This window comes from Athene cunicularia, assembly GCF_003259725.1.
Source record: "Athene cunicularia isolate RWA chromosome 17 unlocalized genomic scaffold, athCun1 chr17_part1, whole genome shotgun sequence".
NCBI lineage: Eukaryota > Metazoa > Chordata > Aves > Strigiformes > Strigidae > Athene > Athene cunicularia.
The window spans coordinates 6,553,587-6,565,855 of record NW_020799122.1 but is presented as its reverse complement, the minus strand read 5'-3'; the positions used below and the strand labels follow the sequence as shown (position 1 = coordinate 6,565,855).

At 40.2% G+C, this 12,269-nt stretch overlaps 1 protein-coding gene across 1 annotated transcript; it reads left to right on the top strand.

Moving 5' to 3' along the window:
* The first annotated feature begins 1,044 nt into the window (after positions 1-1,044).
* On the top strand, positions 1,045-11,969 carry GLE1 (GLE1, RNA export mediator). Its single transcript, XM_026860591.1, has 16 exons — positions 1,045-1,185; positions 1,679-1,903; positions 2,946-3,071; positions 3,273-3,421; positions 3,749-3,809; positions 4,057-4,311; positions 5,094-5,319; positions 5,913-6,028; positions 6,231-6,300; positions 6,651-6,793; positions 7,664-7,854; positions 8,326-8,455; positions 8,792-8,896; positions 9,873-9,955; positions 10,128-10,191; positions 10,882-11,969. The coding sequence occupies exons 1-16, from the start codon at positions 1,057-1,059 to the stop codon at positions 10,948-10,950; spliced, it is 2,142 nt and encodes a 713-aa protein (XP_026716392.1). The 5' UTR covers positions 1,045-1,056; the 3' UTR covers positions 10,951-11,969.
* The last annotated feature ends 300 nt before the right edge of the window (positions 11,970-12,269 follow it).

Here is a 12,269-nt window from a genome sequence, read left to right as displayed (position 1 = left end):
GTTTTACTTGGAATTGCATTGGCACATGGATCATGTCAAGCTGCTTTTCAGAACAGAGTGTGTTTAATTCCCCACAACTATAGCTAATCAGTTTTAAAAGCCCAACTGATTAGATGCATTGTCTCCTGTTTTTATCAGCGGGTTGCTGAATGGAGTTGGAAACGAGCAGAACAAATTATAAATATCGTAGTACCATCTATGGTAATGTCATCTACTGCTGTGCTAATTCTTGCTGTCCTCAGTAGTTTCAGGGAACAGCTTAAGTTTAACGTGAATAAGATGAATGTTGCTGTCTTTCAGCCTGTGTTTTGTGCTGCTTTGTGTAGGCAGAGCGCTGGTTTGAAAGTCGCCTACAGGATTTAAAGGATCGGCTGGAGCAGTCGGAGAGCACCAACCGCAGCATGCAAAACTATGTCCAGTTCCTCAAGTCTTCCTATGCCAATGTTTTTGGAGAAAGTGCCTTGCTGGGCTCCCCCAGCCGCTCTCATTCTTCTCCATGAGGACAATGGTCTCGTTGCACCTCTGCTTTTAAGCACAAAAAGGAACCCTATTTCAAAGCCATATGTTATTTAGGTAATAGGTTGGCATTTCAGGGTCATTGTTGGGAGACATCTTCCTCTTTTTCCTTGCAGCATGAGATGATAAAATGATGTCCTTAAGTGTAGGGTGTCAGCAGTACCAGTTTAGTGTTGGAGGTTGGTGTTGCACCATAAACTGTGCCCCCAAAGCAGATGGTTCTGTGTATGATGGAAGAAGATTCTTTTCATCCTGTAAGGTCCTGATGGTTTCAGCTCTTAAAACCTGTCAGCAGTTTGTTGAGCATGTTAATGTTGAAACAGTTCTTTTCCTCTTCATGCTTCCTTTTTCATTCTGTTTCTGTGTTGGGGAGATCATGTGGGGGTTTTTGTTTGTGGGGGTGTTTTTAATTTTTTTTTTTAAACTATTGAACATTGTATTAATACATTGGATGATAGGATGGTGGGAGAGGATCCACCCACCAGAAGTGTAAAGCTGAAAATAACTCAAGTAGGGCGGGGCGACGCGGGTCAGGTCGCCATGGAGCCGTGGGGCGACGCGGCTGGGATCGCCATGGAGCCTCGGCAGCTCCGCTGGAAGACTCTGGAGGCTCTGCGCGCCTCCAGCAAGGGCCGGCTGAAGTACTGCCGGCACTGGCTCCAGGATGAGGTGAGGGCTCGCTCCTGGCAGCTCCCGCTCCGCTCACTGGGAGCGGCGCGTCCCGTGGACGGTTGGCGGGGGGACCCGTGGGTAGGGCCTCCAGGCGCCGTCCCAGCGGCGGTACATCGGCTCCTTGTCCCGTTAACAGAGCTTGAAATACGTAAATCGCCCTTATCCCCGCTGCCTGCTCCTCCCTGCGTGTCCGCGGCTGGGCCCCGCTGCCCCCCCCGGCCCAGGTTGGGTCCTGGCTCCTTCGTACTGGCTAAATAGTGCAGTGGAGGAGGCGTTACCGGCGGAGGTTTAAGCGTGTCAGTCCTGGTGTCCTGCAAAAGTCGGGGAGCCTGGGAAAAGTGTTGAAAAAATGGGAGAAAAAATGGGTAAATTGGGTACTGAGCTGCGGTTATAAAACACCTGCTGACCTGTGTAAATGTTTTCAACATGTGTTAATGTTTCACTGCTTTTTTGATATGTTTTGGGTTCACAGAAAATGTTTTTTCTCCAGGATATCTTGGAAGGATGCATATCTCCTCTTGTGCTGTCCCCTTATTCTGGTTGGGTCCTAGACAGAGTGATTGGGCAATCAGCCCAAGAAATCACACCTTCCAGAAGTTCAACACCTAAAGGATCCACTCCCCTCACAAACCGGTCCTCTTCTCTGGAGCAGATCACACCTGCTAGCCAGCAGGGCTCTTCACCACCTTCATCTACAGACCCAAATGAAACTAAGGTAGCTCGCTGATTATAATCTGTATGTGAGCAGCTGTGAGAAAAAAATGTGCTTATTTGTTGTCATAAGTTGTCTGATAAAGGTTGGATTGTGCTCTGTTAACTTGTGGAGAAAACTGTGCTTAGTTTCAACTTTCTGTAGGATAAACAAGCAATGATAAAATTGCTATTAGTAAGATTTTCATAGAATTATGTTTCATAGTAGGCCAAAACCAAACTCCCCTTTTCACCATAACTAAGGAAAATTTAGTTGGAGCTGTACGGTTAAATGGATTAGCAGCATGGGATTCATCCATTTGGAGGGATAAGTCACAGAGTGGGGTCAGGCCTGTTGTAAGAGTCCATGAACCCCTCCTGGGTTTTCTGGAGTCTTTGAATGACTTAGATGTGTTATGGATCTTAGACAAGGCAAAAGGGTAGGAAGCTGGGCAATGAGTGGTTGACTTGTGGAGGTAATGATGAAACACCTGGAAAGAAACAAAATGTCCATTTCTATGCAGTAACTGGTGACTTCACCACGTAATAATGATACTGAGCAGCAAAGTTTTGTGTCATCTCGGCCCCATTTAGACTTAAGAAATATATTGTGAGGAAAACACCTTAGTGAAGCAGCAAGATCTGATAAAAGTTATAGAGTCTGAAGACTTCTTCTGAAGAATGATTCAAAGCATAAACAAGTCTTGACTTCTTCCAGTGTAACATCATCACTGAATGTAAGGAGGAGGTGGGGAGTTTATCTCGCCTTTCTAGGTGACAGTTGTCCTTCATGAATGTCCTGTAGGCTCTTGGTATCTCTGCTCCCAGTTTTAGTGACTGGGAAAAGTAATTATCCCAATCTCATATATGTGCTGGAGAATACTCAAAATGGTGAGGCTACACTACTGGGGTATAGAATTGCTCTAAAAAGGTGTGCATTGGTTGACTCCTTTATCTGTTTCTCTACAAATAACTTGCAGTTTAGGAGACTTGATTTACCTCGTTTCCTCCATGAGTAGTTGTGACTATTTTCAGTCACTGATTTTGCTTATGTGCTGACCACACAGGGAAATGATGAACTTGATCTGCTGGAAATGGATCAGGAAGACCTTCCAGCAGTTCTGCCATCTAAAGTTACAGAAGTTGAAGGCTGCATTCAGATGTATGAAGAGATGCACAGGTTGAAAGGAAAGGTAAAAACCCAAAATATTAAGGGTGTATGTGAATCACGGGGGAGCTACGCAACCAGCTGTAACAATGCTCTGTTAAAAGTAGCAGGACAGTAAGTTATCCTAAATGTTGGCCCACCTTGGGCAGTTTAATTTGTATTTTCTTCTGTCCAAATTATGGCGCTTACTACACTGTGGTGCTTCTGGCACCTCTGCAATCTGCAGGAGGGGCTAAGGCAACGGCAGGAGCAGCAAGAGCAGATGGTGAGGGCAGTGTATGCTCTGGCAAGTGAACAACTGAAGCGCTTTGATGAACTGAAGGAGCTAAAGCAGCATCAGGAATTCCAGGATTTGCAAGAAGTAATGGAGAAGAGGTGAGATTAGCTCTGGTATCCTTAAAATATTATAGCATTTAATCAAAGTCAGAATTAATTCTTGTGCCTGACAATTCTACGCTAGTCACTTGTGCTTGAAAATCTCACCTGTTCCTTTTTTATACGTCAACTATCCTGTTATTGTTTGTCTTTCAGAGAAGGTCTCTGGCTACTGTTGAGGTTTGGTTAGAAAAAGACTGTATTTGTGACAGGTTAAAGTTCTTTAGTCTGGCTCATTTTAAAAGTAACTTGCTGTGTGTATTTTGTCTTGTGCATGTCTTGATTTTTTTTTTTTTTTTTTTTTTTTTGTCTTTATGTGTATTGTAGCTTAAAGGAGGCTCAGGGACAGCAAGAGAAGTTGAAGGAAGAACACAGACACAGAGCAAAGGTCTGAGATTTTAAGAGTTGTCTTTCATAAAAGACTGTAACTTGTCAGTGGGAACTGGAAAGATCAATTGGTTTATTTGTATTTATGTGGCACTCCCAGAGTGAGAATGTATTTTCTGGTGCTCTCCTAGTCACCTGTTGCGCTATTGTGGAAATGCAGTAAAGGCACGTGCCTTTTAGGAGCAGGAAGGACCTGTAAAGCTGGAGTTATTGAAGTATTTGTGTATCTTCTGTCTTTTTCTCCACAGATATTAAACCTCAAACTGCGTGAGGCAGAGCAGCAGAGGCAGCGTCAGGAAGAGCTGGAGCGCCTGCGTAAGGAAGAGGGCCAGGAAAGATTGCGTCGCCTTTATTCCATCCAGGAGGAAGTGCTACAGCTCAACCAGCAGATTGATCCCAATTATAGACACAAAGACTTGCCAAGAATCGATCTTTCTGCATACAGTAATCGTGGCAACCAGATCTGTGGGCTGGTGTCAGGACTCATCCGCACCACAAGCGAGGTAGAGGCTGTAGAGTTGTTTTTAACATGGATTGTAATTCCTTCATAAAGCTTCCTGTAGTTGTCTTCAAAGGCAGCTTGTTATGAAGCTGTTAAATAAGATGTCACAGAAATGTTTTTAGATATTCACCCTATAAAGTGCCTAATTTAAAATAATAATTTTTTTCTATGATACTTGAGCTGTTCTATTGAAAATGGCTTATAAAAATGCATGAAGAGTTCTACAGGAGAAGGACTTAATATTAAAATACTGCAGACTCTTGATACTGTAAAGTTCCTTTTTGAGACAACCATCAAAGTGGTTCATAAACTGTTGAATACGGAACATGTTATGATTCTCCTATACTCGTAAGCCTTTTTGCAGTAACTCGGTTTCCTTGAAGATTTTTTTTCTCTATGTAAAGGTAGGATATAAACCTTGAAAAAGAAAACACTATAATAAAGGGTAATTCTCTGTTCCAGCTAGTCACAGCTGGGTTTCTGCAGAGGAAGCTGCCTAGGCTTTGCATTGGGGTTCCCTTATACTTGTAAAAGTGTGCTATTAATTTCTGTTGTCTGAGATCTTGTGAGACCTAGTCATGGACTAACATTATTTACAAATGTTATGACTAATGTCATGTACAGAAAAGGAGAAAAAGATACATTCACCAAAGAGGATAAAATGTGTAGTTGGCTCCCAGATTATCTGAATGCTGATGCTTCAAAGGCTCCTCGGTTTGCTGTTGGTCTGCAGATAGTGGAACAAAAGATTGGTGCTATATTACTTCATCTTTTTCTTGACAGAGAGGTTTCCCTACCCAAGTGGATGTGGCCAATACTGAACGAGCACTGCAGGAGATGCGAGGGTTGATATCCAGCATGCAGCAAGAAATCGCTGCAGCTGTGAAAGAAAAGATGAGAGATGAAGAGGAAGAGAGGCAAAAGCAGAAAGAGTTACTGAAAAAAGAACAGTTGAAGGCTCAGACTCCTGCCCCTGCACAGCAGTCAGCAGGAAAGCAGCAGAAGGAAGGTTGGTTGGATTTTTTTTTTTTCCTTTCCCCCTCCCTGCCCCCTCTTTCTCTCCTTGCACATTCTTTTAATGTTAGTGACTACTGTGGAATCTTATTGTTGTGACAGTGCACCTTCTTGTAGCCTTTACTTTTAGCCCAACTAGCAAAATGGGTGTAGGACTGCTGGCAGCAAACCTTTTAAATTAAACTGATGCAGCATAAATGGACTGTATGAACTGGAGCAAAACCTGCTCTTCCTAGATGGTGTGCCATCTATTGCAATATTAGAGAATAATATTGTGCCTTTGTGCAAGTGTAGATGGGTCATGTGATATGACAAAACAAACAAGGACAGACTGCTGAAATGGCTTCCTTCTTGACAGTAAGTTAAGTCCAGATATCCTGCACGTATAAGCTACTAAGCTGAAGGGAGGACTCATGTATAGCTTGCAAACTTGTAGTTCATTTATGAACATTACTTTCTAAACTAAATTCTAGGATAAAAGCTTTCATGCAGCTGTTAGTTCCTTGCAATTTTTTAAAATAAATTTTCTTATGATTTTTCTAGAGTTTTGGGTCTTTCTTAGCTGTCATCTTTTTTTTTTAATATCAGGATTTCAGGTGAAAGGAGAAGAAAGTACCATGCAGTGGTACCAGCAGCTTCAAGATGTTGCTGAGCAGTGTCTTGCTTCTTTTAGTGAAATCAGCAACTGCAAAGACAACAATGAGGTATGAACAAACGATTAATACTGCTGAACAGTGATTATCTTAATTTCTAGGGGAAATAGGACAGCTTTAATTAAAAAAAAAAATCAAAAACAACACAAAAAACTAACTTAGCAGCCTCTGTTAACAGTCTGCTCATCCAAACTATCACAGTAGTTTACTTTCCTGTGAAGGTTTATAAAGTTGTTGTTTGTTTGTTCTGCAGGTTAAGAAGATAAAAACAGACTTGCAGAAAGCAGCTACAATCCCTGTGAGCCAGATCTCTAGAATAGCAGGTCAGGAAAATGCTAAGAACCCAATCCAACTGAAATGGCTTGTGCTGTAAAGATTTTAGTAGGACACAACATATCAAATGTTTCTATAATTATCCCTACAGCAGAAAGCTGCTATGCATACAGCTGAAGTCTTTGCAGTGTCTGCTAATGTTCTGAAGGTCTGTTGCTTCCCTCAGAGGCATCTTGCTTCATCATGATAGAGTTTCTTCAATCAGATGTAGCAAACATGCCGCTTGAGGTGCCTCGTCCTTCAGGATGTAGGTCTTGTTTTTGTGAAGTTGATGTGGTCTGGTTAAGACCTGTCTGCTGTTTCCTAATCTTTTCTCCATACCTTCCTTATGTATTTGCAGGCTCTCAGCTGAGAGAAGTATTTGACAAGATCAATAACCTGCTCTCTGGGAAGTCTGTTCAGAGTGGAGGGCGAACTGTATCAGTGACTCAGCATCCACAGGGTCTGGATTTTGCTTATTACAAACTTGCAGAGAAATTTGTGGTGAGGAAATGTTCTTTTTCTTGGGGTGGCAAAGGTAGCTAGTGCTTCAAGAAGTACTTTTGGACACTGTCCTCTGTCTTCAACTACTAAGAACAGAATTAGGTGTTTAGCTTGCATGTATTAATGATCATATTGATTGGAGAAAGTGCTTTTTGGATTTTTAAAAAAGTTAAAGAATTAGTTTCTCTTTCCCTCCACTCTCCTATTTTATCTCTTCTAAGAGGAAGAACTGTTTTAAATTCAAGCCTTACATATTCTGAACTAGGTAGGTACAGTGTTAGTGGGAAACAAGTTGATAGTTAACTGATGATCTACTACAAAAACTGTATATATGCTCAAAACTTTGTCTTGGCAGAATTGTGGGAGGGGGGAAAGCTAAGGCCCAAGAGGCAAACTTCTGTCCCTGCTGTGTAGCTAGCATCTCCCAAGAAATTAAGTGTCATTGTTTAAGTTTCTTTTTGAAGTTAGCTTTTTTTTTTTGTAGTCTTTATTTGCTACATTTGGGCTATTTGAAACTTTCTTTTGTCCCTGCAGTGACAAACATGGGCGTAAATTAGCCCATAGAGTAGAACTGTGACTGATTTGTAAACATCTGAAAATGATTCTTTGGAGTAAAAATATCTGTGCAGCCTTGCACTTTGTGCCTGCATTTGCTAACCCATTTTTTCTGTTCTGAACCAAAGATTATTGTCATCCTCTGTGGGACCTGAGGACATAGGGCTTTATCAGCTTTTCTGTGGTTGGCTACATAGCCATGGAAACATTAGGATCCTTTAGCAGAGGCTAATGACACAAAAAAGAGGAATTTTATTTTTGGTCAGACAAATAGTTTGAAGGGTGGGGACTGACTTTCCTTCCCCCCCCCTCCAGAGTCAAGGAGAAGAAGAAGTAGCTTCTCACCATGATGCAGCTTTCCCAATTGCTGTGGTGGCCTCAGGAATCTGGGAACTACACCCTCGAGTTGGAGACCTCTTTTTAGCTCATCTGCACAAAAAGTGCCCCTATTCTGTGCCATTTTACCCTGCATTGAAAGAAGGGACTTCTATGGAAGAGTATCAAAGGTAAATTTATTCCTGGGCTTCTTCAGCATGAACCCTGCAAGGGTAAAGACTCTCTTCTTCTGGGTGAACTCCACTTTTCCCCATCTCTGATTATGTAGGCACTGTGATGTGCTGGCACAGATCGGAGATTCCCTCACAAGTGTGCAGCTCCCCTGACCCTGTTTCCCTGGAGGATGCTGTGTCTGTCAGCTTTGGAAGTGTTCTTCTGCTTCCTCATCCTTCTCAGAGAACAGTTGATAGCCATAGCTTAATTCAAGTTGAAATATCCGGTACAGAACCTAAATATTCTACATGGTATAAAATAATAGAACATATGATCCAGAGAGTAATGCTCAGCCTTTGCAATAATCCTTGTGCGGTTTTGGAGTATCCCTGTTCTCAGTAGAGTTGACTTAAAGTAAGCTGAGAACTGCAGGGACTCAGAGGAATGTGTTTTGCTGTACTAATACTGGAAGGTCTTCTCATACTTAGGATGCTTGGATATCAAGTTAAGGATTCTAAGGTGGAAGAGCAAGATCACTTTCTTAAACGGATGTCAGGACTGATTCGTCTTTATGCTGCTATCATTCAACTCCAGTGGCCTTATGGAAACAAAGACGGGGTATGTGCATATGGCATTCTAATTAGAACCTTGTTATTATCCCAAGAGTCTATTAAACATGTTGTAAACTTGATTTGCAGTTAAGGTGTGCTCAATTTAAACCAGATAATAATATATTTGGAGATGATCATAACCAACAAAGCAATGCTAAGTAATTTGTAGTGCAGATCTTTACTTACTTCCTTCCTTTATATTTTCATAATGATCAAGTTTTATGCTAGGCTATTGTAAAATAACTTTATAAAGAAGAAAGTAAATGAGAAAACTGCCTGTTTTGATAATATCATTTTGCAAGTCGTAGAACAAGTGGTGGGTAGCTTTTTTGTTGCTTTATAGACACATCCTCATGGACTGAACTATGGATGGCGCTGGCTTGCTCAGGTGTTGAATATGGAGCCTCTGGCAGATGTGACAGCCACAGTTCTTTTAGATTTTCTGGAGGTAAGTGATATGGATTACTAATGATTAAAGAGATCTAAATTGGTGATCGTTTCTGAAAGGATTGCTGAGGTGAGGTTCATTGTGATTTTTAATAGTTGGGGTTTTTTTTAGCTTTTCCTTCAGAAAGTAATGTGAGTATTTCCACCTTCTTGCAAATACAGCTTTGGAGCTGAATGATTTAAAAATGGAAGTTTTTATACATGCAACTTCTGTTGTATTTGGTTCCGTTTAAGTTCCTGATATTTTAAAAATAGTTGCATAGTCCTATAAGAATAAGGTCTGCTCAGCACTTGGCATCATTTTGTACAATGCAATGAGGTCCTGTGGCCTTTTCAGCTGAATTACTTCATAAAATAGGATGGGGTTTTTGGGTTGGAAAGGACAGAGCCTAATGTGTATTAACTGTGTGTCCTAGGATATAGGCCTGTGCCAGTGTTAAAGGCTGAAGTCAGGGGAGACAAACACAGTTGAACACAGGCAGCTTCTGTGCTTAGCAAATGCCTTCTAAAGAACTTTAAAAGTTGAAATGCGAAAGTACAGTACAAAGTTAAATACACCGTGGGAATTCTGTTAGTGGTGGTGAAGTCCGAGGAATGCTTGTCCTTTAAACTGACTGTATGAAGAAAGCTGATGAAACCACTCTGCAGTAGTCAAGGTGGGGCAGTGACCACAACATGCCCGAGCAAACGGCCTCTGGGAAAGCTGTTATTTTTGGAAGGAAACTGGAGTGAGAGGAAGAATAATGTAAAATTAGTAGCAGAGGCCACCACACACAGTCAACAAGGCAAAAAAGGCAATTTTTGGTAGCAGTAATGGCATTTAGAGGATTTGCTTGTTTTATTGTAGGCGTAGGTATATTTCTTTAAATGTCTAGATAAAATATTAAGTGATTGATATTGAACAGATTTGATGAAGGTGTCATGTTAGTCTGAAACTCAATTTTGGAACCTTGTCTTTGTGGATTTCTGTACCATAGGTGTGTGGCAACGCTCTCATGAAACAATATAAGGCTCAGTTCTGGAAAATTATGATGCTTATCCAAGAAGACTATATCCCAAGGTAAGATATCTGTGGTTAGGAATGTGAAATGATCCTTGTTTTTTACTTCGTGAGTGTCTGCTCTTAAATGACTCGTCCATTTTTTCCCATCTCTGCCATTCACACCCACACCCACTTGTAAATCAAACCCAACTTGCTAAGTAAATTTTGAAACATGTTGTTATTTCTGCAGAATTGAAGCAGTTACCAGCTCTGGACAGATGGGCTCTTTAATGCGTTTCAAGAAATTCATGGAGGTAAAGTGGGTTTTTCTAGTTTTCAAGTGGTTTGGTTTTGATGTTTTCTACATTCAATATATGCCTCATTTTGATAACGAGCCTGGTGCTGCTTGCAGCATACCTGACAGTCCAGACCTGTCACTATGATGTAACCCATCTTTTGTAATTTGTCTGTTACTGAATTACCTTAATGGTAGTTACGATGTCAAACATCTCACTTTTCTCACCTCAAATCTAATGTTTTTCAGAGAAAATATATTTCAACTGTAAATTAAGTTCAGTGAGGCTGGTTGCAGTGAGAGGACAATGCAGGTTGAGGATGATTCTGCTGAGTCACTTCTATAACAGCTATTTTTATCAGTGGTTTTCTTGGTTTTGTCTGTTGTCCTGATTAGATACATGAGGAAGTAGATGCTTTGAACCCCTCTGTAGCATTCATTTAGCATTGTATTCTGCATCTTTTTTTTTTTTAAAGAAAGCTTGCAAAACTAAAATAGTTGATTAAATTGTTCTGTAAATATTGACTTAGATTATGATATTAAAATATGATAGCTTCAGAGTTTGTACTTCCATTTCAAAAATAATTTTGTTACATTAGCAATGCTTTAAATGTGTGCAGTAAGAGCCATCAAAATTGCTGAGACGAGATGAAAAATTAAGATACACATTTATTTTTTCCTCTGTTCTTTGTCTTTCTCTCTCCACTAGGATTGTTTAGAGCAGAAGAAAATTCCGTTGCCAAAGGGCACTCTGCAGCCTTCCTTTTGGAAATCATAAATCAGTTTATATTTCTTTCCTGTTGGATGTCAGTGCTTTCAGACCTGGCTTCCTGTTTACATGTAAAGGCAAAAAAATAGATTTTATATATAGAGGAATGTGGAGAAGATATTCCATCAACCTTTTAATGTTTAATTAAGTTTTACATTGAGCAGAATAAACCTAAGTTTAATTTGTTGCAAATAATTGGAAGTTATTCTTTGCTTTGGATTTCTGTAAGTTTTTCTGTAGTGGATTGTGGAAAATAAAGACTCTTCCTTCGTATGTTTAAACGTGCAGACAATGTTTTAAATATAGTATCCTGGTGATCTCTGGGCTTCAGAGATTAGAGACTCTTGGATTGAAAATTTGCACAATGCTGTTCTGTTCATGGAAGTATGGAAAATACCTCACATCTTTATGAAGTCTTAAAAGAGTAATCAGTCTCAGAAACTTACTGCTGGAACTTTATTTTTGTATTTATTACATCTGTCTTTTGTAATTCAATTTTAATTTTGCTGACATACTTGCATTGTGTTTGAATCAACATCTTAAAGCTACAGTGAGATTGGTAAAGGCTCTTGACCTGGCAGTGTTGACACTTGCCTCTGTTGAATGTAACTTTGCTCCACAAGAGGCAGTACTCTCGATTTGAGAGGTAGATTTGCTATTTTAAGAGGTTTGTATGGATAATATAAATTCATGGGGGAAGAGCAGAGTTCCTGAAACTACAGAAATTCTGTGTCCATTATCTGTCAGATGGATGGAAGCTAATAATCCGTTTTCTTATTAAAAAAAAAAAAGTGGCAAAAAAAGTATATCCATTCTAGCACTTCTGTTGATGTTCTGCCATCATTGGAGGGGAAAACAGTATGCTTGGATTACCTAAAGTGCATTTTACAAGGGGTCTTTTTACATAATGGATTTTTTTTTCCTTATCAATATTAGGATATTTTATCTATCAAGTACTGTAATACTTTTGTACCAGTGGTGGATTATTCTGAGTTCATTCTAAAAGCTTGTTCAATATTAAAGTTTTATTTTTCTTTTTATTCTGAAGCTGGTGCAGTTTGGTTTTTTCTGCAGGAGAGGGATGGTCAAGAAAATCTACAGCTCCTTGGTGAATAAAGGAGATCAAGAGTATGGGAGATTGGAGTGATGGGAGATTTGTCTGATTTATGGTGCACTGTCCTTCAACTATTTGGTGGTCTCTAAAATGAGAAAATTTGCTTCTGAGTTTTAGAAAGTAGCACATTATTTTTGCAATACACTGTTGCAAGTCAAAATTATTTAGATGGGGTTTTGTTACTCTTAGAGGCACCATAATTTGAAGCTGTAGA